At 42.7% G+C, this 25,856-nt stretch overlaps 1 protein-coding gene across 1 annotated transcript; it reads left to right on the top strand.

Annotated features, from left to right (window-relative positions):
• Positions 1-1,458: 1,458 nt before the first annotated feature.
• On the top strand, positions 1,459-25,548 carry LOC105519276 (chromosome unknown open reading frame, human C16orf78). Its single transcript, XM_011952588.1, has 5 exons — positions 1,459-1,740; positions 5,416-5,535; positions 6,157-6,286; positions 22,545-22,800; positions 25,248-25,548. The coding sequence occupies exons 1-5, from the start codon at positions 1,591-1,593 to the stop codon at positions 25,393-25,395; spliced, it is 804 nt and encodes a 267-aa protein (XP_011807978.1). The 5' UTR covers positions 1,459-1,590; the 3' UTR covers positions 25,396-25,548.
• Positions 25,549-25,856: the final 308 nt, after the last annotated feature.

Below are 25,856 nucleotides of genomic sequence, written 5' to 3'. Positions count from 1 at the left end.
AAAAAAAAAAAAAAAAAAAAGCAGAAATTGGATGATAAGATGATGTTTACCCTTGGAGGGTGCTAATAACTACCAGGGGCTGTAGGGGAGATTCTGGGGTACTGATTACATAGATGTCTTTGTTTGTGATTCTGGCACATTTCTGTATACTTAATTTCCTTCAGTAGAAGTTTACTAGAGCAAAAAAGGGAAGCCTGACCATGCCACTCCCTCCCCCCTTTTTTTGAATTCCTTTATTATTTTCCTATTGCTCCCTTTCCCTTCCCAGTCTGAGCAGAACCTGTGGCCACCAAGTTCCTGGATGGCCTGGCCTCTGGCCACCTCTGTACCATTGCCTCTTTCCCCCGGTACTCTAGCCACTCTTGCCTTCTGCTGTTAGTGCCATGCCTCCCACTTTGCACAGGCATATGTCTCTGGTCCAAAGCCTTTGCACAGGCATATGTCTCTGCTCCAAAGCCCTTGTCTTAATCCACTCAGGCCTATGACAAAATAGCACAAAGTGGGTAGCTTATAAACAACAAACATTCATTTATCACCATTTTGAAGCCTAGGAAATCCAAAATTAAGGCTCTGACAGATTAAGTCTGCTGAAACCATTTCCTGGTTCATAGGTGACACCTTCTTACTACATCTCCACATGGTGGAGCTCTCTCTAGTCTCTTCTGCAAGGGCACCAATTCCAATCATGAGAGAACTGCCCTCATGACCTAATTACCTCCCAAGTCCCCACGTTTTAATGCCATCAAGAGGGACACAAATGTCCAGACCATAGCAGCCCTGTTGAAGTCTATTTATCCTTTAGCTCAGAGCTCAAAGGTGGCCTACCCACCACCCCATCCAAGTCTAGTACCATTGCTATGGCCTTTCTTAGAACTACATTCCTTTCTTTGAGAGCACTCATCTTCACTTGTCATTATGGATTCATATGGTAATTATCTGCCCCGCTTTTCCACTAGCCCATATGTCTTAGGAAGTCCGCCTATGTTTTTCTCCTGCATCGTATCCCCAACACCATTCCCAATACTTAGTAGGTGCCTGATAACCACATGTTGGATGAATAAATGAACATAGACAAATTGGGCTTATAAAAAACTTTCTTCTAATTAGAGTACACTGTAGAAAGACAGGATGCCAAACTAAAGAATGTAGACTTTTTTTAGATAGGCAACAAGGAGCCATTGAAGGTTTTTGAGAAAGGAAGATGCATGGGCTGACCTTTATTTTAGTAAGATCTGTGTGGAGATGGAGGTGAAAAGGCTGCAAGGAGGCTGTGGCAGAGTCCAGAGGAGACATAATGCCTGAAGAGGGGTAGTGGCCACATGGGGAACAGTGGGAGGTGGCCAATGTCCCACCTCTACTCTGACCCCAGAGCCAGCTACCAAGCCTAGCAATGACCTCACAATCACTCCCCAGGCCTTCTACCCTTTAAGGCCAATATCCCAGATTCTTGGCTCACTCTGCCCTTTATGTTCACATCTGAAGGCCACACCTTACCTTCTGCATCACCAGGCCATTGAGTCCAGATAAAGGGATCAAGAGAGTGAGAGAGTGCCAGCCACCTCCCACCCGAGCCACTAGCAAGACTCCACAATGTTAGAGCAACCAGTGTACCTGAAGGATTTAATGCCCACAAAGAGGAAATCCATGTGGAAGACTGCCGAAGAGAGGCGCATGTCTGACCTCACCCGTGTGCTGGAGTGGCTGGAGCGGAGGCAGGGGAAGAAGAAACAAGCTCCCGAGGTGGGTACCATCCAAGAGAAATGGCAGGAAGACTTTACTCAAGATAGTTGCAGTAGGGGAGAGAGATTGGCCTTGACTCTCCTGAAACAAAAGGCGGGATAATTTTGAAGTGCTGGGATAAGCTAGTGAGAAGTACCCAAGGACATCAATGGGGTGGGGGAATTAGTTAATATGATTAGGCTGTCTGTGTTGCTAATTTGCACTTATCAGTGTTAGGCTCCCATCCTCTCACAAAGACTGAGAGACAGGGTACAATCTTTCTTGATGATTATATTTCAAAGGGTCCTCCCAGGTCCTTGAGAAAAACATTCCTGGATTGTAAAACTAGCAAGAGGGTGAGAAATTTACATCTCAAAGGGGCAGAGAAAAAATTTACAAATGCAAGTTTTCTAGAGGAAAGGTTCTAAGGAAAAGGAGGCCAAAGACCTATCATCAGGAAGAAACCTGTCTAAAGTTTAGTCAAGCTGGGCAAATGTTAGTATAGGTCAGAATTCTAGAAGAGCCAAGGGGTAGTGGCTTCTGGGTCTCCGTATTGCAGGATGGGATCTTCCTACTGCCCTCAGTTCTTCCCTCCTTGTGATGCCTTCAGAATCAAAGAACATTCTGATTCCTCACTGCCATTACTGCAACTGCGACTCCAGCTAACATACCTCCTCTTTTCTACCCTACATTGAGCTAGTTCTAACCTGCCCTTTCCTCTTTCTCCAAGAAGTATAGCAACCAAGTTTGCCTCAGTTTTTCCCAGAGCTCCCCCAAGACCCATTATCTATGAAGAACCAAGCCATGTCTTTGGAAAGTGGTGTCCTCTGCAGAAGATGCCACCTGGTCTTGAATCTCCTGACCCTAGAGCAAAATGAGTAAAAAAATGCCATTACTAATGACAATGCTCATCACATCACTAACTTTTAATGTTTATTGTGGTGAAGGCCCTGTGTTTAGATTTGTACCTGGGTTATGTGGTCAACTGCTCCCAGTCAGGCTACCAGGGAGGCGCTATTTTTACCCCCAATTGAAGGATAAGGAAAGTGAAAATAAGTCATTTTATTGCACTCACAGAAGTAATAAAGGGCAGAGTCAGGGCTCAAACTGAGATTTATCCAATTCCCAAATGCATGGGCTTTGCTGGGCCAACTCCCCATAACTGCCTCCACTTCCTCTGCTTTATCCAGGTCAGCACCTGCCTTTGGGGAAAGCTTCCATTCTGTTCATGTACTTACTTACTATATTAGTCCATTCTCACACTGCTATAAAGAAATACCTGAGACTGGGTAATTTATTAAAAAAAAAAAAAAGGTTTAATTGGCTCATGGCTGTACAAGAAGCATAGGGGTTTCTGCTTCTGGGGAGGCCTCAGGAAGCTTACAATCATGGCAGAAGGCAAAAGAGGAGCAGGCACTTCACATGGCCAGAGCAAGAAGTGGGAGGATGAGGTGCCACACACACTTTTAAATCACTGGATCTCACGAGAACTCTCTCCTTCATGACACTACCAAGGGGAATCATGTTAAACCATGAGAAACTGCCCCCATGATCTAATCACCTCCCACCAGGCCCCACCTCCAACACTGGAGATTACAACTTGACGTGAGATTTGGGGAGAGACACAGATCCAAACCATACCACTTAGCCATTTATAGTCAGAAAGATCTTGAGTGCCAATTCCATCAGACTCATCTGACAAACATATTTTACTCTAAGGTGCTAATGATTTACAGATCGCTTACCCACTGCCTTGATTTGGGGACGAAGGGGAAGCTTGACTTCTGGGTCTCTCCAAACTCAATTTAATATCGATCACAGGAATTACATTCACTTCCATGGTTAATATGTTCAGGTCTATCTCCTTTTACCAGGATAAGATTCTAATAATCACATTTTAACAGCTTTACCTTAAATGTGGCTTTTATTGTAAATAACTTTGGACCTAGAGAGGGAGAAAGTTTACATGGGAAATATAATTAAGTCATCAAGCATCATTACCTTTCCCAGAAGCATCTGGGTTTTTAAAGAAGCTTCTAAGAGGAAGATGACATGTCCTGACAGGTCTCCGACAGCAGCAGGTGACAGGGGAGCCTCTAGTGAGAAGGTTGGGGTCTATCTTCACCACTCAGGGCCTTCTGTGGCCTCCTCTCCTGGGGTCTGGCCTGGCCATCCAGATCTCCCCACAACAGACTGCTCATGGTATTTCCCCTTGTGATCCATTTGGCATCAGCAAAGACCCCTGAGGTCTGAAGTCTCAGCCATGGAGGATGCTGAATCCGTGAATGTTGCAGTTTCCTTAAGTCTAAGGCATTGCCATGTCGATTCTGCTCAAGCTTCCCCAAAATGGGAGCTGTGTGGGAAGCTACTCAGGTGACTCTTCTGGGGAGGCTGAGGATTGAGCTGGGGATGGTGGAAAGGGCTGCCCTGGAGGAGATGGGTCAGCCTAGTTCCTCATAGCCTGAAAATGCAGCCTTGGTTCTGAGTTGCACTGTTTCTCCAGTAAGCCAAACAAAACCCCAAAGCTAACTAGCATTACCTTCCTTAGAAGGTAACTTGCAACATGAAGCAGGGCCTAGGACAGCTTCCTTCCACACTCCCAAACGGCTTATGGAAACTTCCCTTCCACCCACCCCGCATAATAACCTACCCCCGATAATTCATGGAGGGCATTGCACATGCATGTCATAATTCAGTTATTGCTCTCAGTAACTTTATGAAGTAGGTCCTACTATTATCCCCACCTTTCAGACAAGGAAACTAAGCCACAGAGAGAGCAGAAACTTGCCAAGGTCACTCAGCTCTCAGCCGTGGATAGAGCAGGAATCCGGGCAATCTGACCTGGAGACTGCAGTCCAGGCCACTGTCTCCCTGTAACCATAAGCAGTACATTCCCAGAGGAGACCCAGTCTATTTAGTTTTTCCCATGATACTCTGGCACCCACCCCTCCTCCTTATAGACTAGGCGGGATGCTTCCTGGGTGGCCTGCCCTTTATGTGCTTCTGCTGGGCTCCTGGACTGTGGGACCCTGGAGATCCCTAATGACACTGCCCTCCCTGCATCCCCTGTAAGAGCAGGAGGGCCAGGAATGTGCCATGCACAAGGAACTCCATTCACGGCAGGGTGTGCTCAGCTCTTGGGCAGGTGGTAAGGAATACCTGGGGAAAGAGAAAGGCAAGGTCAGTGGTGACCACCCCTCCAGGAAGACTGGATGGGGTGGGTGCCTGGGGTGCTCCGGGACCAAGGGAGAGGCCGGGCTGAGCAAAGGCCCAGAGGTCTGGATCAGCAGCACCTGCTCAAAGTCAGGGCAGCCTTCCTGTGGCTCCAGACTGGAGGCAGGGGCAGGAAAGTCACAGCTGGTAAGGCCACGTGGAGGCTGGAGGGGCTTCTTACCAGGCTAGGGAGTGAGGCCCTTATGAGGAGGGGAGGATGTGATGGGGAGCCCCTGATGGATTCTGAGGTTGAGAGGAACAGGACCAGGCCTGAAGCTTACAACGTCACTCTGTGGGCAGCGACATGTATACCAGGGTGCATCCAGAAGCAGAGGGACAGTGACAACCGGACCTAGAGTATGTGCACTGAAGCCTGTGGAGGGGAGGGGCAGCCCCTCACCTGGGAGCCTTCTCCTCGGGGAAAGGGAAGGGACGCTGTCCCCACAGGGGTGGCTGCAGGGCTCTCTTCCCTTGGCTTCTCAGAAGCAAAAGCCCAAAGTGGTGATAGTCCTTAAAAGAAATGAGAAGAAGGAAGAGAAGAAAGGCAAAGGCCTCATGACGGCACGGGGAGGGAACCACAAGGCCACGGAGACTTCCCAGAAGGTAATGCGGACCCCAACCTCCCCTCACCCTCACTGGGTCTCCAAATGAAGGAGGGGGTCCCTGCTTCTCTCCTGTATAATGTCTGCCTACTTTCTAAATTTTAAGGCTCTGAAATTCACTCTGGCCCCACGTTAACACTCATATAAAATCTCCACCGTTCCCTACCCTGTCCAGCTGTGCTACTCAATTGCTGCCTCCCTGTAGTTTCATTCTTCACTAGTGTCACATCCTCCCTCGCCCATATTTATCCCCTGAAACCATTCAGGAAGACCACTTGGAAGATGAGAACACCATGGCTCAGTGAGGGACAGGAGATTTCTGGCCAGGCGGCTAACAGGGCAGACCCACCCAGACCTAATGGCCTCCAAGGGCCTATGTTTCCAAGGCCCCCAGGGACCCGTCTGATATATGGTGGGAAGAAGAGGGAGGCGTTGGTGAGCAAACACCCATGGGCAAACCTTGCCCCTCCGACCTCTGCCAGGGCCAGGGGAAGCTCTCTCCTTGGTTGCCTTTGCCTCCCTTTTAGCAAACCCTTGAAATCACTGTTTGCTTGGGATGGAGGTGGGGAGGGTGAGCCAGGTCCTGTAACTGGGGTGTGACTTCTCACCTGTTCCCTCCAAGGCCTTAGGAAAAAGGTTCAGGAAGGACAGGGACGCAGTCTCCTACCGAAGGCTCTATGGAGTGGAGCAAAAGGGAAAACGCCTCAGCATGGTCCCTGGCAGCTATGTCAAGGATGGCCCCAAGAAATCTGGTAAGGGAAAAACCTTGGCCCAGCCGCCAGAATCCTCCTCCATAATCTCTTCCTTTAGGAGCAAGCGAAAGCTCACGCCATCCTTAGAGCAGTAGCACCCACCGCAATCCAACCATTGTGCACACAGGAGTCAGAAGCCCGCGTGGAGGCTTGGGAGGGACCACTCCTGGGGTCGCTCTTGGCAAGCGGGATGTGACGTGAACAGGAGGTGAATGTCTGTCAAGGCCCTGGCCCTCCTGAGTGTTCCCTTCTCAGGAAACCAACTTCATGTGTCCAGGTTCCTGAAGCCATTTTGGTGACATCAACATCATGAGTTACAAATCATCTAATTAATTCAGATACTGTGACAATATCAACTATAGAAGGTACCACTCCTGCTGGCCTGAAACTTGCCAGGAGTTACTCACCTCTAGGAAGGAATGAGTTTAGGCTGTGCCAGATCCCCAATTTCAAAGACTGCCTGGGTCCTGACCCTGGCTCTACCACTTTATAAGGAATTCAGAGTTGTATAATCCTGGACAACTTATTCCACCTCTGGAGTCTGGTTTTTCATCTGTAAAATGGGATGATAATAATACCTGCCTCATAGTATGGTTGTGAGGTTTAAGCAAGATGAGGCATGAAAAGTAACTAGCCTGACCAAGAGGAGGTGCTGAATGAATATTAGTGGTTTTTTTCTAAGTAAAAATTTTGCTAAAGTTTCAGGTGGTCTTTATTGTGGTGTTGGAAAAACAGATGCATTTGTTATGTCAGGCCCCTTGGGACAGAGGTGTAGGGTAAAAGAGAAATCTGGAAGGGATTCCAACTAGCCCGGGAGAAAAGTACACAGGAGCCTCCAAGCAGAAGCTGTCAATTCTCATACATAAAATTGCCCCCATTGTGCCCAACAAAGACGACAAAATCTTTTTTTCCCCTTTTCATTTAATATACCAAAGCCATTGTGACCAAATTGCAGTCACTTCCCTTTAAGATTTAAATGCAGTCGGCTTTCAGTGCAGTTTAGGATCCCAGATTAAATCCTAGAATAGCACTTGAGGGGCATTACTGGTGAAATCTGAAGAAGTTCTATAATATACAAAAAAATCTTAATTTCTTAGTCTTGACAAACATGTCATGGACGTAAGATGTTACCATTAAGGGAAAATGGATGAAGGATATACAGGAATCCTCTTGATTTTCTTTGCAACATTTCTGTAAATCCATATGGGATGGTTAATATTGAGTGTCAACTTGATTGGATTGAAGAATGCAAAGTATTGTTCCTGGATGTGTCTGTGAGGGTGTTGCCAGAGCAGATTAACACTTGAGTCAGTGGACTGGGAGAGGCCAATCCACCCTCAACCTGAGTGGGCACCATCTAATCAGTTGCCTGTACAGGTAGAATAAAGCAGGCAGAAGTTGGAAGGATCAGACTTGCTGAGTCATCTGGCCTTCATCTTTCTCCTGTGCTGGATGCTTCCTGCCCTTGAACATCAGACTCCAAGTTCTTCAGCTTTTGGACACTTGAATCTATACCAGTGGTTTGCCAGGGGCTCTCAGGCCTTTGGCCACAGACTGAAGGCTGCACTGTTGGCTTCCCTACTTTTGAGGTTTTGGGACGCGGACTGGCTTCCTTGCTCCTCAGCTGGCAGACTGCCTATTGTGGGACTTCACCTTGTGATCGTGTGAGTTAATACTCCTTAATAAACTCCTCTTCATATATACATCTATCCTATTAGTTCTGACCCTCGATGGAAACTTGACTAATACACCACAATTATTCTAAAATATTTGAAGTTTATTTAAAAAATAAACTAGATTGCCTTATGCCTTATGGGAAGCCCCATACCTTCCCCAAACTTTCTGTGACTACCAGTGTAATGTCTGGCTCCAAAATCCTGGTCCTGCTGGGCCCTGGAGCTTCTGTAAATATTGCTTCCAGTGGCTGCTATTTTGTTTCTTTGATTTCTCCTGAAACCTCTTACATGGAAGTCATTGTATGTAAATACATTCTATTGAAGGCTTGGGGCCAACAGAGGGAAAGAATTACATCACAGAATCATACAGCAAACAAATTAGAGGTTGATGATTAGACTCCCTTGTTCTTCAAAGTCCTTTATCCGACCCTGCCACCAGGAGATTTTTGCCTAGCTACATGTCTTTGCAGGAAGTAGCCCCCTGATGTTTTTCTCAACTCCAAGACTGGGTAAGGCGAGGCAAGCCAGGAGTTGAGGCCGCCAAATTTAAGGAAGCACTCACTCTCAGATGCAAATCATGCACTAGTGTGAGTCTGAGAGTGAATGCTTCCTTAAATTTTGCACCCTGGGCACCTTGCTTTCCTCGCCCGAGTCCTGGTACTGCTCAGTTCTCCCTCTTCCTCTCTCTTTCCTCTTCTCTTTCCTCCCTGTTCTTCCTTCTCCACCTAACACTTTCCCATTGGCTTTTTACTTGAAGAGAACCATGTTTCATTTGTCTTGTTCCACACTCAAAGTAGTCTATTAAGACATTTTCTTAAACAATTCACTCCCTGAAAGAAACCCATACCAGCTGATTAAATAATTATTTCCATCTCACTGCACAAGGATGCCAGCAGGTCAGGTTGACTTGACACCCATTTGGTTCCCTGCAGTTCCCTTCTTTCCACCATTCAAGTCGAATCCACTCTATGGGAGAATGAAGAAGCCTTGTCTCTCCTGATGTAATAAGACCAATGGCCAGTGGGTTACAAATGACCACTGGTTGCAAATGGGCCAGCCCAAGTGCAAAAAGTGTTCGGCGGCATCTGGAACAGTCTGGGCCTCAAGATGTGGCACCCAGAACCTAGTCAGGGCTGAGCCTAGGCACAGTAAGGAGAGCCTCTTGTGTAGACTGGCAAGAGGACTAAAACGAATGGGTATGATCTGAATTGGCAGACAAGTTCAAAACAAAGCAGCCCCTAGGAAGGGCCTAGAGATAGTCACATACACCATGCCCGATGTTAGCTTGGGTTGCCATAGGCAAAGCACATCCTGATTACATTACATTACATGCACCTTCCCAGGAAATGTTACTATCTCAGTGTGGAAGTTGGGTGTCAGAGTCTATCCTATCACTTCTGCCTCACTGTCCCTTCATGACCAGTGACTGGGTCCTGTAGCTTCTGCCTCCTTAATATCTTTAATCTCTTTCTCTTCTTCTCCATTTCCACAACCAATATCTTAGCTTAACCGTGATCCTCATCCACTATAAGAATCACCAATTGCTTTCAACCTCTATGACTGCCACATTGACCTTCCTCAGTTATTTATGCCTTTATATTTAAAGTGAGTTTTGAGTCAGGCAGCATGGCTCATGCTTGTAATCTCAGAACTTTTGGAGGGCAAGGCAAGAGGATCACTTGAGGCCAGAAGTTTGAGAACAGCCTAGGCAACATAGTGAGACCCCCATCTCTACAAATAAACAAATAAGTAGAGTTTCTTCATCACACCACTAAAATAAATTAATAAAGCTCCAATAACTAATTCTACAGCAATGCAGCTCTATGAACTGACTGACAAATAATTCAGAGTAATCCTCTTAAGGACATTCACTGAGCTACAAGGAAACCAACAACTAAATGCAATAGGAAAACAATACTTGGGCAAAATGAATTCAGCAATGGAACAGAAACCATTTTTTAAAAGCCAAAGAAGGCCAGCACTTTGGGAGGCCAAGCAGGCAGATCATCTGAGGCTGGGAGTTCAAGACCAGCCTGAACAACATGGAGAAACCCCATCTCTATTAAAAATACAAAGTTAGCCAGGCGTGGTGGTGTGTGCCTGTAATCCCAGCTACTCAGGAGGCTGAGGCAGGAGAATTGCTTGAACCCAGGAGGCAAAGGTTGCAGTGAGCCGATATCACACCATTGCACTCCAGCCTGGGCAACAAGAGCATAACTCCATCGGAAAAAAAAAGCCAAAAAACAGTTCCTGGAGCTGAAGACCAAGTTGTCTGAATTGAAAAACCCAATAGAGCGCTTCAATGGCAGACTCAATCAAACAGAAGAATCAGTGAATTTAAAGACATGTCATTTGAAATTATTCAGTCAGAGGAGTTAAAAAAAAAAAAAAGGACTGAAAATGAATAAAGGAAGCCAACAGACTTATGATACACTAGCAAGTGAAACAATACATATTATGGAAGTCTAAGAAGGAGAATAGCATAATAAAATGTATTGAAAGAAATAATGGCTGTAAAGTTTCCAAATTTGAGGAAAGAGATGTACATTAAGATTCATGAGGCCCAGTCATCCCCAAATATGTTGAACACCAAAAGGTCTGCACGAAGACATATTATAACTAAATTGTCAAAAGTCAAAGACAATGAAAGAGTTTTGAAAGCAGCAGAAAAAAAGCTACTTGTCATACACAAGGAAACCCCCACAAGACTATGAGTAGATTTCTCAGGAGAAACCTTGCAGGTCAGGAGAGAATGGAATGAAATATTTAAAATATTGAAAGAAAATAGCTGCCAACCAAGGATACTGTACCTGATAAAGCTGTTTTTTAGAAATAAAAGGAAAGGACTTTCCCAAAGAGTGAGAGTTTTCATCACCATTGAACCTGCCAAAGTGAGTTCCTCAAACTGAAATAAAAGGACACTAATTAACAATGTAAAACACATGAACGTATAAAATTAACTAGTAAAGATACATATATAGTCAAATTTCAAATTCTCTAATATCATAATGGTGATATATGAATGACTTTCAACTCTAGTATAAAAGCTAAAAAACAAATGTATTAAAATTAACTATAACTATAATAATTTGTTAATGGATACACAATACAAAATATATGTATACTGTTATATCAATAACCTAAAATGACAGGTGGAGCGTAAAGTATAGTTTTTGTGTATGATCTAAGTTAAGTTGTTACCAGTTTAAAATAGAATGTTATAACTATAAAATGTCTTATGGCCAGACATGGTGGCTCATGCCTGTAATCCCAACACTTTGGGAGGCTGAGGGGGTGGATCACGAGGTCAGGACCAGCCCGGCCAATATGATGAAACCTCATCTCTACTAATAATACAAAATTTAGCCAGATGTGGTGGCATGCGCCTCAGCTACTCAGGAGGCTGAGGCAGGAGAACGGCTTGAACCTGGGAGGCAGAGGTTGCAGTGAGCTGAGATCATGCCATTGCACTCCAACCTGGGCGACAGAGTGAGACTCCATCTCAAAATAAAAAAATGTTTTGTACAAGCCTTCTGGTAACCACAAAAAACAAACCTGTAGTAAATAAATGAAAGAAAAATAAATAAAAACATACTGCTCCAAAAACTCATTAAATCACAAAAGAAGACATCAAGAGAGGAAAAAAAGAAAGAAAGAAACTACAAAGCAGTCAAAAAACAATGACCAAAATGACAGTAAGTTTCTACCTATTGATAATTACTTTAAATATAAATGGATTAAATGCTCCAATTGAAAGACATAGACTGGCTGAACGAATTTAATAAAAACGAGATCCAATTATATGCTGCCCATGAGAGACTCACTTGAGCTTTAAGGACACACACGGCCTGAAAAAGAAGGAATTGGAAAAGATATTCCATGCAAATGGTAACCTAAGGAGAGCATCAGTGGCTATACTAATATCAGATTTTAAGTCAGAAACTGTCACAAGAAAAAAAGAAGGTTGTTATGTAACAGGGGATTGATTCATCAAGGAGACATAACAATTAAAATATTTATTCACTCAACATCAGAGTACCTAAATATATTTTAAAAATTAACAGAACTGAAAGGAGAAATAAACAGCAACACAATAATAGTAGGGGGCTTTAACACTTCACTCTCAACAATGGGTAGGTCATGCAGACAGAAAATTAATAAGGAAAACAGCAGATTTGAACAAAACTGTAGACCAAATGGACCTAACATATGTTTACACATCACGCCATAATACACATTCTTCTCAAATGTATGTAGAATATTCTCCAGAAGTGATCATATGTTGGACCACAAGTCATTTTTTTTAAGTGCAGCAGTACATGTGCAGATTTGTTACATAGGTAAATTGTGTCATGGGGGTTTGTTGTAGAGATTATTCATCACCCAGGTGATGTACCCATTAGTTATTTTTCCTGACCCTCTTCCTCCTCCCACCCTCCACCCTCAGGTAGGCCCCAGTTTCCTTTGTTCCCCTCTATGTGGCCATGTGTTCTCATCATTTGGCTCCCACTTATTAGTGAGAACATGCAGTCTTTGGTTTTCTGTTTCTGCATCAGTTTGCTAAGGATAATGGCCTCCTGCTCCATCCCTGTTCTTCCAAAAAATATGGTTTTGTTCTTTTTATGGCTGCATAGTATTCCGTACTGTATATGTACCACATTTTCTTTATTCAGCCTACCATATGTGGACATTTAAGTCAATTCCATGCTTTGCTTTTGTGAATAATGCTGCAGTGAACATAGTGTGCATGTGTCTTTATGGTAAACTGATTTATATTCCTTTGGGTATATACCTAGTAATGGGATTGCTCAGTCAAATGGTAGTTCTATTTTTAATTCTTTGAGGAATCACCACACTGCTTTCCACAATCGTTGAACCAGTTTACACTCTCATCAGCAGTATATAAGTATTCCCTTTTCTCCACAACCTCATCATCATCTGTTATTTTTTGACTTTTTAATAATAGCTACTCTGACTGGTGCGAGATGGTATCTCATTGTGGTTTTGATTTGCATTTTTCTAATGATCAGTGATGTTGAGGTTTTTTTCCATATGCTTGTTGGCTGCATGTATGTCTTCTTTTGAAAAGTGTCTTTTCGTGTCCTTTGCCCACTTTTTTTTTTGTTTTTTCTTTCTTGTAAGTTTGTTAAAGTTCTTTGTAGGTGCTGGATATTAGACCTTTGTTAGACGCATAGCTTAATTTTTTTCTTCTATTCTGTAGGTTGTCTGTTTACTCTGTTGACAGTTTCTTTTCTTGTGCAGATTTGGTTTGTCAGTATTTTGTTGAGGCTTTTTGCTTTCATGTTCAAGGAATTGGCCTGACATTTTCTTTTTTTGTTGTGTCCCTGCCATATTTTGGTATCAGCATGATGCTGGCCTCATAGAAAGAGTTAGGAAGGAGTCCCTCCTTCTCAATGTTTTGAAATAGTTTCAGTAGGAATGGTACCAGCTCTTCTTTGTACATCTTGTAGAATTTGGCTGTGAATCTATCTGGTCCTGGGCTTCTTTTGTTGTTGTTGTTGGTAGGTTAATTACTGATTCAATTTTGCAGCTCATTATTAGTCTGTTCAGGGATTCAGTTTCTTCCTGGTTCAGTTCAGTCTCGAGAGGGTGTATGTGTCCAATAATTTATCCATTTCTTCTAGATTTTCTAGCTTGTGTACAGAGAGGTTTTCGTAATATTCTCTGATGGTTATTTGTATTTCTGTGGGGTCAGTGGTAATATCTCCTTTGTAGTTTTTAATTATGTTTATTCGGATCCTGTCTCTTTTCTTCTTCATTAGTCTAGCTAGCAGTCTATGTGTTTTATTAATTCTTTCAAAAAACCAGGCCGGCTGTGGTGGCTCACACCTGTAATCCCAGCAGTTTGGGAGGCCAAGAGGGGCAGACGCCTTGAGCCCAGGAGTTCAAGACCAGCCTGGGCAACATAGTGAGATCCTATCTGTATTAAGAAAAAAAGTAAAAAGAAAAAAAAAAAAAACCCACAACTCCTGGATTCCTTGATCTTATAAATGCTTTTGTGTGTGTGTGTCTCAGTCTCCTTCAGTTCAGCTCTGATTTTGGTTATTTCTTGTTTTCTGCTAGTTTGGGGGTTGGTTTGCTCTTGGTTCTCTAGTTCTTTTAGATGTGATGTTAGGTTGGTAAATTGAGATTTCTCTAACCTTTTGATGTGAGTGGTCAGTGATATAACTTTCCCTCTAAATACTACCTTAGCTGTGTCCCAGAGATTCTGGTATATTGTATTTTTATTTTCATTTGTTCGAAATAACTTCTTGATTTCTGCCTTAATTTCATTATTTACCCAAAAGTCATTCAGGAGCAGGCTATTTAATTTCCATGAAATCGTATGGGGTTTTTCTTCCTAAGATAAGGTCTCACTTTGTTACCCAGGCTGGAGTGAAGTGGCAGGATCGTGGCTCACTACAGCATAGACATCTCATGCTCAAGCAGTCCTCCCACTTCAGCCCCTCAAGTAGCTGGGATTACAGGTGCACACCACCATGACCAGCTAATTTTTGTATTTTTTTGTAGAGATGAGGTTTTGACATGTTACCCAGGGTGGTCTTAAACTCCTGAGCTCAAGTGATCTGCCCTACTTGGCCTTCCAAAGTGCTAGAATTATAGGCATACCCCTTGTGCCCAGCGAAATTGTATGGTTTTGAGTGATTTTCTTGGTCTTGATTTCTAATTTTATTGCACTGCACAAAACACATCTTAACAAATTCAGGAAGACTAGAATTATATTAACTATCTTTTCTTACCACAAAGGTATAAAACAAAAAGTCAATAAAATGAGAACAATTAGAAAATTTAAAAATATGTGGAAATTAAACAACACATATCTTCACATGTGTTTCTAGCTTGTTCCATCTATTCTTTGCTTTCTCTTTCTTCTTTTCCTACCCTCTTTTAGACCAAATATTGTTTATGATTTCATTTCATCTCCTTCATTAGCTTCCTAGTTACAACTCTTTGTTGCAGCCGGGTGTGATGGCTCACGCCTGTAATCCTAGCACTTTGGGAGACGGAGGTGGGTGGATCACCTGAGGTTAAGAGTTCGAGACCAGCCTGGCCAACATGGCAAAACCCCGTCTCTACTAAAAATACAAAAATTAGGCAGGCATGGTGGCACGTGCCTGTAGTCCCAGCTACAGGAGGCTGAGGCAGGAGAATCACTTGAATCCAGGAGGCAGAGATTGCAATGAGCCGAGGTCGTGATACTGTGCTCTAGCCTGGGCAACAGAGTGAGACTTCATCTCAAAAAAAAAAAAAAAAATGCAAAAATTAGCCAAGTGTGGTGACGCACATCTGTAATCCCAGCTACTCAGGAGGCTGAGGCAGGAAAGTCGCTTAGACCTGGGAAGCGGAAATTGCAGTGAATCAAGATTGTACCCCACTGCACTCCACCATGGGAGACAGGGCAAGACTCCATATTAAAAAAACACAAAATCGTTTTAGTGATGATGTTAATGTATATAGTATACATCTTTAAACTAGCACAGTCTATCTTCATTTTACGTAAAGCATAAGAGCCTTACGAGAGTATACTTCCATTTCTCCTCTCCCCTTCTACGTGCTGTTGTTGCCACACATTGTATTTTTCCATATTATAAATCCCACAAGTGTTATGATTTTTGCCCTAAGCAATTACATTTCCAAGAGACTTTTGTGTTTACTCACGCATTTAACATTTCCAGTGCTCTTCATTGGATCCAGATTTCTGTCTGGAATAATTTTCCTTCTACCTGAAGATTTTCCTTTAATGTATCTTGTGGTGTGGCTTTGTTGGTAATAAATTCGTATAGCTTTTGTGTATCCAGAAGGGTCTTTATTTCACTTTTGTTTCTGAGAGACACTTTTGCTGAGTGTAGAATTTTAGATTGTCCACCTTTCTTCATCCAATACTTTAAAGTTTGGTCTACCATCCTCTGGCTTGTTTGCAATGGGAAGCTGACTCTCTTCCTAATTTTTGTTCCTCTGTAAAGTATTTTTTTCATCTGGCTTCTAAGATTTTCTTTTAAGAAAGGAGCTTATGATGTGCCTTAGTGTCATTTGCTTAATGTTTCTTGTGTTTGTATTTGGGGTTTGTTGAAATTCTTGGTTTACAGTTTTCATCAAATTTTACCAATTTGCTGGCCATTATTTCTTCATAAATTTATTTCATTTCTCCATTCTCTCCCCTCTCTTTCAGGCACCCAAATTACACATATTTAAAGTCCCAAAATTCATCTTGTGTTTTTCTTCATCTTTCAGTCTTTTCTCTTTGTGTTTCATCTTGTACAGTTTCTTGTGCTATACTTTCAAGTCCACTAATCCTTTCTTCTTCAATACCGAATCTGCTGTTAATTCCATCCAATAGAATTTTTCATTTCAAACATTGTCATTTTCATCTCTAGAATTTCAATTTGGGTCATTTTAAATCTTCTGTGTCTCTTCTTAATGTGACCTTGCCTTGGAGGGCATAACAGGAGTATGCCATACTAGCTGTTGCCGTATTCTTGTCTACCAATTCTTTCACTGGAGTACTTTCTTTTCTGGCTTGTTCCGGCTAGTCCTCAGCTGAGGGGAATCTGCATAACTCTGCAGTTCTTGGTGCAGCTTTTTCCTGTTGTTCTAGCTCTTACAGTTTACCTAAATTATCTGGTCTCTCTCCTCAACTCAAAGGGACTCCTAGGCTCTGTCTAGGCTTCCCTGCAACCCCATGCTGCAACCTGGAAGCATCTTCCAACTGAAGGCTGGGGCAATCATGAGGCTCCCCTCATTTCTTTTCCCTCACTCAAGGATCACTGCCCTATGTTGCGTGTTGTCCAATGTCTAAAAACTGCTATTTCATATAACATGCCCAGTTTTTTAATTGCTTAAGGTGGAAGGATAAATCCAATCCCTGCTACCCCATCTTGACTGAAAGCAGAAGTCTCAAATTGGCCTTTCCAAAACTTAAACCTCATTGAATGCAATAACAAGTCACTGAAAAGTTTTACGAAGGAAATTACTAAGTTGAATTTAAATTTTAGAAAGTTTGCTCTGGCTATGAGCCAGGAAAAGATCCTGGGAAAACAACTGTAACACCTTGCCAAAGTAAATCTTGGTAAAGTGTGAGTAGCTAGACTGGGAAAGGGAATTCCCTCCATGGGCACCTATGTCCAGGATATTGTGTAGACACCAGGCCAAGGATATATCCCCTAAGGCACAGGGCCAGAAAGCCATACCCACTTTTGTCTCCACGAGCACAGAGTGAGCTTCTGGTGTCCTGAACATGGCTCACTAGAAATATAACCTATCTCTTCAGCCACAAACCCAGGAATGTGGGTCATTTTTGTCCAAAAGAGTGGCCACGACAGGCTTCCAGAAAAAGGCTCTGACAATGTAGGCTCAGGTCCTCAGTTCACCACTGATAATCTGTGGCATCTTGACCACATTACCTAATCCCTCTGATTCTAGTGTTCTCCTTTGTCAAATGGACATGACATGGTTGTGAGACTGATGTGCCCCCACTGCCAGAAAGCCCTTGAATGCTGCCTGGTATGTGAGTCACTCAACACATGTCAGCTAATCTGTGTAATTGTCATTACTTTTTATATTGCTACTGCTCTTTCCTTCATGAGATCCACCTTGCATGGAAGAGGATCAGATGTTTCAGGAAAGGCAATTGCCCTTTCTCCAAGGAATTTCCTTATTTGTGTAAAAGAGGATGTGCAGCTCATGATCCTCCCATAGCATAGCGCCAATTTCCTGCATATGCAAACGGACTGCTGAGGCCACCTGACCTTATCACCCTGTCAAGGACCAGCTACGATGCCAGAGCACCATGTGCCATAAAGAGTCCTAATTCAGCCACTAACTCATTGCGACACCTTAGGCAGGTCACACCCACTCCTCAGGCCACTGTCTCCACATTTATGTAATTGTAGGAGGTCTAGATGCATTTCGACTAGGAATATCCTGATAAAATTTCCAAACTTTGTCGATGAAATCTTACAAGCTTACAGATAGAATAATTTACTTACAAGGGGAAAAAAAATCAACCTGCCATCAACCTGGAAGTGGAATAGCACATATGCATTGCTAAGAATGAAAACCCCCGTAATACTGCCCCAATTCACATAAGTCACTATCAAACGAATGAATTATATTTGTAGATTCAGAAATATTTAGGGATTTTTATAAGCCGTACATTCTTTCATCTGCAGAAAATGCTCTAGGAGAGACTAGAAACAACATATTGGCAAGTAATTTAAAATCAAAATCTAGATAAACATTTAAAACCAGGTGAGATAGAAAGGTTGATGACAAAAGGAAAAGCAAAGAAACAACAAGGAAGTGCAAGTAGGTGAGTTAGAATTGAGGCTAAAAGAAACACATAGAGTAAAAGAGAGACCTTTTTAAATGTTAGAATAAGTAATAACCATAAACCTACATGCATCAAAAAATGTAGAAGCTAAATAAATAAAGCAAGACATTTAGAAATGCAGGGAGAACCTGTTAAAGATACAGTTATGGTGGTCCATTTTATTTTATTTTTATTTTTTGACTTTTAGGTTCTAGGAGTACATGTGCGGGTTTGTTACATGGGTAAATTCTGTGTCGCTGACGCCTGGTGCATAAATGATCCTATCACCCAAGTAGTGAGCATGTGATGTGGGTTGGCTGTGTCCCCACCCAAATCTCATCTTGAATTGTGGTTCCCACAGTTCCCAAGTGTTGTGGGAGAAACTGGTGGGAGGTAATTGAATCATGGGGGCAGGTCTTTCCCATGCTGTTCTCGTGATAGTGAATAAGTCTTTTGAGATCTAATGGTTTTATAAATGGAAGTTCCCCTGCACAAGTTCTTCCTGCCTGCTGCCATGTAAGACCTCTCTTGCTCTTCTGCCATGATTGTGAGGCCTCCTCAGCCATGTGGAACTGTGAGTCAATGAAACCTCTTTCCTTTATAAATTACCCAGTCTCAGGTACAACTTTATTAGCAGCGTGAGAACAGACTAACATAGCATAGTAACTGAATAGGTAGCCTTTCAACCCATATGTCCCTCCCATTCTCCCCACTATGGGAGTAAGTTTTAATACACCTCCTTCAGAAACAAATAGAAGATCATATAGACAATAACAGGAAATACATAGAAGAATGTAACTATGCAGTTAACAAACCATAGCTTTACATCTGAATAGAGAACATGTATTTTTTTATATCCAAACAATATTTACAAAAATCACCTGTGTGCTTCATCACAGAGAAAATACTAACGTTCACAAAAGTAAATATTTTAGGGCTACCTACATCATCCCAAACCAACAATTAGAAATAACCTTCAATTTTAAAAATTGGAAATTAAAAAACATACATCCAAATTACGCTTGTATCAAAGAAAATAACTAATGAAATAAGCCTGTTTCATACCAAAACCTATGAGACAAAGGCAAAATGTATGCTCAGAAGAAAATGTACGGTAAAAACTAAAAGTAATAATTCTTTATAAAACACATAATAAAAGAAATTGCCAACACTTTTATTAATTTAGTAAGTAGAAGAATTATGAAAAAGAGAAAATTAATATATTAAATACTGGCTGGGGTTAATGAATAATATCAAGATCAAAAGTTGTTAAAAGCCTAAGTATAAAGCTAGCTTTTTGAAAAAGCAAGTGACATGAAAGCAATTGCTATGAAGTAATCATAAGCCTTGTTAAAAGGAAGAGTAAAAATATACAAGATTTTATATGAGAAAGGATGTAAATAAAATAAAAGAACTGTAATAGAATACTATACCTCTATACAATATACAATACATTTTAAAACCTAAAGGAAATGGATGATTTTCTATTATACTATATATTATCAAAATTGGTACAATAAAGAGCAGAAAAATTGAATAGGGCAATTTCTGCAGTGAAGGTTGAAAAATAATTAACATTTTTCCACTAAAAAATGGCACTAAGACAAATGGTTTCATGCAAGGTTTTAACATTTAAAGAGCAAATAATTTTAACGTTACTTCAACTATTACAGACTGTATAAAATATAGACATTTCTGCACTAATTTAACAAGCTATTAAATTAATGCAGAACTTTAATATTAAAACTTATACCAAAAAAGTTGGCCAATCTCACAATAATATAAATGTGAAAATCTAGAAATTTTTAGCAAATATACTCAATGTATGAAAATACATCACATGTACAATGTCTGAAATGAATTCCACCATGAACAAGTGGGCTTTATTACAGCAGGTAAGAAGTGGTTCATTATCAGGATATCTAAGAACACAATTTATTACATCAACATATTAAAGGAAAAAATGTGATTATATTAGTAGATGGCAAAAAAAAAAAATGCAATGAGTAGAATCAAGCAATTATCACCAGTAAAAACTCTATGTTAACCAGGGATAAACCACTAAAATATGATAAAACATATACCCCAAATAGGGGCAAATATCATTCTAAAAGATGCAATGCCCAAATTACTTAAAATCGGGAACAAAATGAGGCTTAATCCCTATCATCATTATTGGCAATGTTTTAGAGGGTCTGTCAAATGTAATATATATTAAAAAGAATATATAATTTTGATAAATATTAAAGGAATGATACATTCATTTTTTCCCCCTAATATGATTGTATATCTGCAAAACTCATGAAATTCTAGTTAAAAAGTAATAAAATTTACTGCGGTTGCTGGTATACTAGACAAATATAGTTGTTTGTTTGTTTGTTTTTGAGACAGGGTCTCTCGCTCTGTCACCCAGGCTGAAGTGCAGTGGTGTGATCATAGCTCACCACAGCCTTGACCTCCTGGGCTCAAGCAGTCCTCCCAAGTCAGCCTCACAAGTAGCTAGGACGACAGGCACGTGCCACCACACCCCTAATTTTTTTTTTTTTTTTTTGGTAGAGATGGAGTCTCACTTTGTTAGTCTTGTCAGGTTAGCCTTGAACTCCTGGCCTCAATCCATGCTGCCCAGGCTAGTCTTGAACTCCTGGGCTCAAATGGTCCACCTGCCTCTGCCTCTCAAAGTGCTGGAATTATAGACATGAGCCAGCATGCCCAGCTGACAAATATAGTTTTTAAAAAACAGTATATTTAGCCAGGCATGGTGGCTCACGCCTGTAATCCCAGCACTTTGGGAGGCTGAGGCAGGCAGATCATGAGGTCAGGAGATTGAGACCATCCTGGCTAACACGGTGAAACCCCATCTGTACTAAAAATACAAAAAAATTAGCCAGGCGTGGTGGCGAGCACCTGTGGTCCTAGCTGCTGGGGAGGCTGAGGCAGGAGAATGGCGTGAACCCAGGAGGTGGAGCTTGCAGTGAGCTGAGATCACACCACTGCACTTCAGCCTGGGTGACAGAGCGAGACTCCATCTCAAGAAAAAAAAACAAACGGTAGACTTTTCTCTATATGCTTGTCATACCAGTTAGAAATGGAAATGAGTACAAAATATTCCATCCTCCTGAGTAAAAATACATAAAACACTTAGAAGGAAATTTAGCAAGAAAAAAATATTAAGGTGTCCAAGCTCTAGTCCAACCTTCACACTGGCCACATGGGACCCAGGATGGATTTGAATGTGGCTCAACATAAATTTGTAAACTTTCTTAAAACATTATGAGGTTTTTTTTTGATTTTTTTTTTTTTTTTTTCTCATCAGCTATCATTAGTGTTAGTGTATTTTAGGTGTGGCCCAAGAAAATTCTTCTTCTAATGTGGCCCAGGGAAGCCAAAATGTTGGGCACCCCTGCAAGTCCAACAACATTTTGTTTGGTACAAGCCCCATATTTGGGTCACATCAGACACTCATCATTTCATTTCGTGTATTTGTGCCTTCACACATTTTGTTCTTCTGCCTGTGATCCTTTCCTTCCTTTTCTAACTGATCAACTATTGGCCCTTTCAAACCCAGCTCAAAACTTTTCTCTTCTGATACCTTCCCTGGGATATCAGAAGATATCCTCTAGGTTACCTCCTCTAGGCACATTCCACTTAGGGGAACTCCCACTGGGGAGGATGGAGAGAACAGACAGAAAGAAGCAGAAAGAGGGAAAGAGGGAAAGGAAGGGAGTTGGAACAAGGCAAGGAGAAAGGAGGGAGGGGAAAAAGGATTGAACAAACAAAGAAGGAGAACCTGGGTTAGGCGCGGTGGCTCACGCCTGTAATCCCAACACTTTGGGAGGCTAAAGCAGGTGGACCATTTGAGCCCAGGAGTTCAAGACCAGCTTGGGCAACATGGCAAAACCCTATCTCTACAAAAATATAAAAATTTGTCAGGAGTGGAGGCATGTGCCTATAGGCCCAGCTACACGGGAGGGTGAAGCATGAGGATCACTGAGCCTGTGAGATAGAGGCTGCGGTGAGGTATGATTGTGCTACTGCGTTCCAGCCTGGGCCACAGAGTGAGGAAACTCAGTCTCAAAAAAAGAAAGTGGGGAAGGGGTGTAGAGAACCTGTGAAAGCCATGAAAAGACCTCATATCTCAGAACAGGTACTGTTTGAAGTCCATGCATTCCTCCAGCCTTCATCCCCTTCCTGCCTACCCCACCTCTCAAGCCTCCCATGATCTAACTCTTTGATGACATCTGTCCAATTTCAGATACAGATATCAAGGATGCAGTCGACCCAGAGTCTACTCAGCGGCCAAACCCATTCCGTCGACAAAGCGTTGTCTTAGATCCCGTGTTACAGGACGGTACCTTTAGCAGCCGGAGGGCAATCTTCGTGAGAGACTGGTCCAACAAGATGCCTGACACGGCTTATGAACGCAAGCTAAAGAGCCTCATGGAGAAAAGCACCGAGCCTAAGATGGAAACCATAAGGATGCTGAAGCCAGAGGAGGTGCTGAGCTGCCGGTGAGAGCTGCCACCCCCTGGGCAGAGGGGTGGGATCCTGGAACAGGCTTTGCTTACTCCTGTCTCCGGCTCAAACATCTTGGCTTAACCTGAAGATCTAGGAGTAGGGGCTTGGCGTGGCTGAGCTCTGCCCTTTGGTCCCAAAGGACTGCTCCAGGGCTCAAGCCAGTGGGTCTTCAGCAGCTCACCTGCTGGTAGACCATCGCCTGAATGGGCTTGTCATTTAGGTGCTGCCATTTTGATGCCACACCTTTCAACAACCCTCCCAATATTTCCATTTGTTTCAATATTACTCAAAAAGGAAAGAATGTGGCTTTGTCTTAACAGGAAGATTTCCCTACGATCCTTTGCACTGTGGGGTTGAGTTGCTGGTGATGGTAGCCACCATCCCCAGTGACCTACCTGCTGCATGTTTGGGCTTTTAGACTGTCTAAGGGATCATGAACAAAGTGTGAAACCATTTGCTATTTACTGCTCTTCCCAAAGAGTCTCCCTTCTCACTTGCTCTCTGTCCTGTTTATCAGGGCTTTCTGGGTTTCAGCAGTGGAGCCCAGACTCCCCCCCGCCTCCAAAAACAAGAATCCTTCTCCCTTGCCCAGTGTTTTCCTTTACCGTAAAGTTGTAACTGACAAAGTTCGGAAACTTTAGCAAATAAAGAAACAAGACAACAGAGTAATGTAGTTGTTATCATCCTTGTAAGGTTGACATCAGTAAACTCATCTGTAGGTTTAAGATGGCCTCCAATGTCTAGCGATCTAATAACCCCATCACAAAGTCCTGCTCTGCTCACTGATGGGCAGAAGGTTAACTGGCTTCAAGATGGACAGGCAGAGACCTCAGCAGACTGCCCTTGCTGGTTGGTTCCATGACTGGATGACTTTGGCCATGGCTTTCAGATGGACCATGTGGTTCTAATTGACTCTGGGCAACAAGCAGCCTACCTGGGTTCCATGGTGGGGGAAAAGAGATTTGGACAGGACTCCTGCCCTCCAAAGAGGCGGAGAGAATATTTGAAGAGATAGCATACGAAACCATTCAAGAAACAACCAAGAAAAGAATGGAGTGGTTCAGAGTGAGATTTATTATTATTGTTATTATTATTGAGACAGTCTCTCTGTCGCCCAGGTTAGAGTGCAGTGATGCGATCTCGGCTCACTGCAACCTCCAGCTCCCAGGTTCAAGCAACTCTCGTGCCTCATCCTCCTGAGTAGCTGGGATCATAAGCGTGCACCAACAAACCCAGCTAATTTTTGTATTTTTAGTAGAGATGGAGTTTTGCCATGTTTCCCAGGCTGGTCTTGAACTCCTGTTCTCAAGTGGTTCGCCTGCCTTGGCCTCCCAAAGCACTAGATTACAGGTGTGAGCCACAGCGCTTGGCCAGGATGAGATCTTAACAAGTGTCCCCATATACTTATGCATGAGACCCTCATAGGCTGATCAGGGAAAAAGCAGTCCAAGTGTGGGAACTGGTGAGGGAGTCTGAGCTGGCCATAAGAACAGATAGGCTCTGGGAAGACCTTAAAGAACAGTGGCCATTCCTAACAGGCAGAAAATCACATTATATCAACACACAGCGCCTCTCCCATAGTCTGTGGCAAAGTAAGCAACCAGCAGGCAGCCTGAGTAGGGGCCTACACTCTATACTAAAGCTGGGACCAAGGTCAGGGTTGCTGGTAGAAAAAGAAGCTCTCTGGATCACACAGTATAAATAGGATTGATCCCATTCTTCAGTATCAATCAGAATTTTGGGGCTCTAGCTAATATTCTAGATCAATGATCTGATTTTTAAATTGTGTGGATATTATTAAGAAACAAATGCTCTCCACTATGCCTGCAACTTTGCTCAGCGGTTATTTCCACTGTCTGTATCTTTCTCGGCCCGTGGCCTCTCTCAGTGTATGCGCGCATGACAGTGACAAATCACATAACAATTTACATTCTGCCTTTTCTCACCACTTGGTACTGTCACAGCCATGTGGCACCATCTTCTTTATGCCATTCTAACTATGGCTTTTTAATTAAGCTCCTTGACATGAGGTAGTCCATTATCGGATTGACTATTTCTCTGTTAGTGGATTTACTCATTTTCCTGTTGTTGACAATCCCAAAATGAACATCTTTTATTTATATAGCTTTTCTTTCCATTGACTTCTCTTCTTAGGATACATCGAGAACCTGAGTGGGGTTACTGAGTCAAAGATAATGAGTGTTTTTTTCTTTGGAGGCAACTGACTGCCAAAAGAGTTACACCAATGCAAACTCCCACCTCCTTTGTGGGGTGTCCCACTGTCTTATAAAGTCTCTATCAGCTCCACGGATGACTGGGAGAGCCAGCCCCTTGCAGAGCACCCACACTTACTGCTGCTTAAATCTAAGCTCTTTTCAATAAAGTTAGAAGCTGCTGTGACTCCACCTTCAACTGACTTCTTTTGCCTTCTCTTGAACAGATACCTGAGGTTGTCCAAGGAGAACATTCGGACCTTGCTCAAGCTGTGCAAGGATGCAGGAATGAATGTGGATATCCACCCCCACATGGTCGAAGGGGACATAGATGCTAAAAAGGTGTTCCCTGGAATACGCGGTGTGGCACTCTAACTAGCTCCTCTCGCCGCCACCTTCAGGCTCCTTCTGTCATGGGACCCTTCGTCTCCAGATGTCATCCTCTGGCATACTACAAGTAATCCTTCCAACCTAGTGCATCCCTTTAGAAAATAAGCAATCAGAAAACAAGCCTCGGTTGTGTGATCATTGTGCTGCTGTAAGACTGGTCCTTGACATCCAAGTCAGAACCAGCTTAGGAGAAACTGTAGTTTTTCTCCTGACCAAAAGAAGAATCCTTAGAAAGGGCTTCTTAGGAAGGAAGGCTTAGGAGTTAAAAAAAAAAAAAAAAGCGGGGGGGGGGGTCCAGGGTCCTCAGAGGGAAATTAGAAAGGACAAAGTGTAAAGGGGCTGGTTGAGAACACATACACATGCCCCACGCCCATGAGCAGGACTTGGCTTTGTGGGGACCTGGCCTCCTTGTGTGCAGAGCGGGGGACTGATCAGGGGCAGTGAGA

The sequence above is a fragment of the Colobus angolensis genome, unplaced genomic scaffold, assembly GCF_000951035.1.
Source record: "Colobus angolensis palliatus isolate OR3802 unplaced genomic scaffold, Cang.pa_1.0 Scaffold343, whole genome shotgun sequence".
Classification (NCBI taxonomy): domain Eukaryota; kingdom Metazoa; phylum Chordata; class Mammalia; order Primates; family Cercopithecidae; genus Colobus; species Colobus angolensis.
The sequence above is the reverse complement of the archived record's forward strand: the minus strand, read 5'-3'. Positions and strand labels throughout refer to the sequence as shown.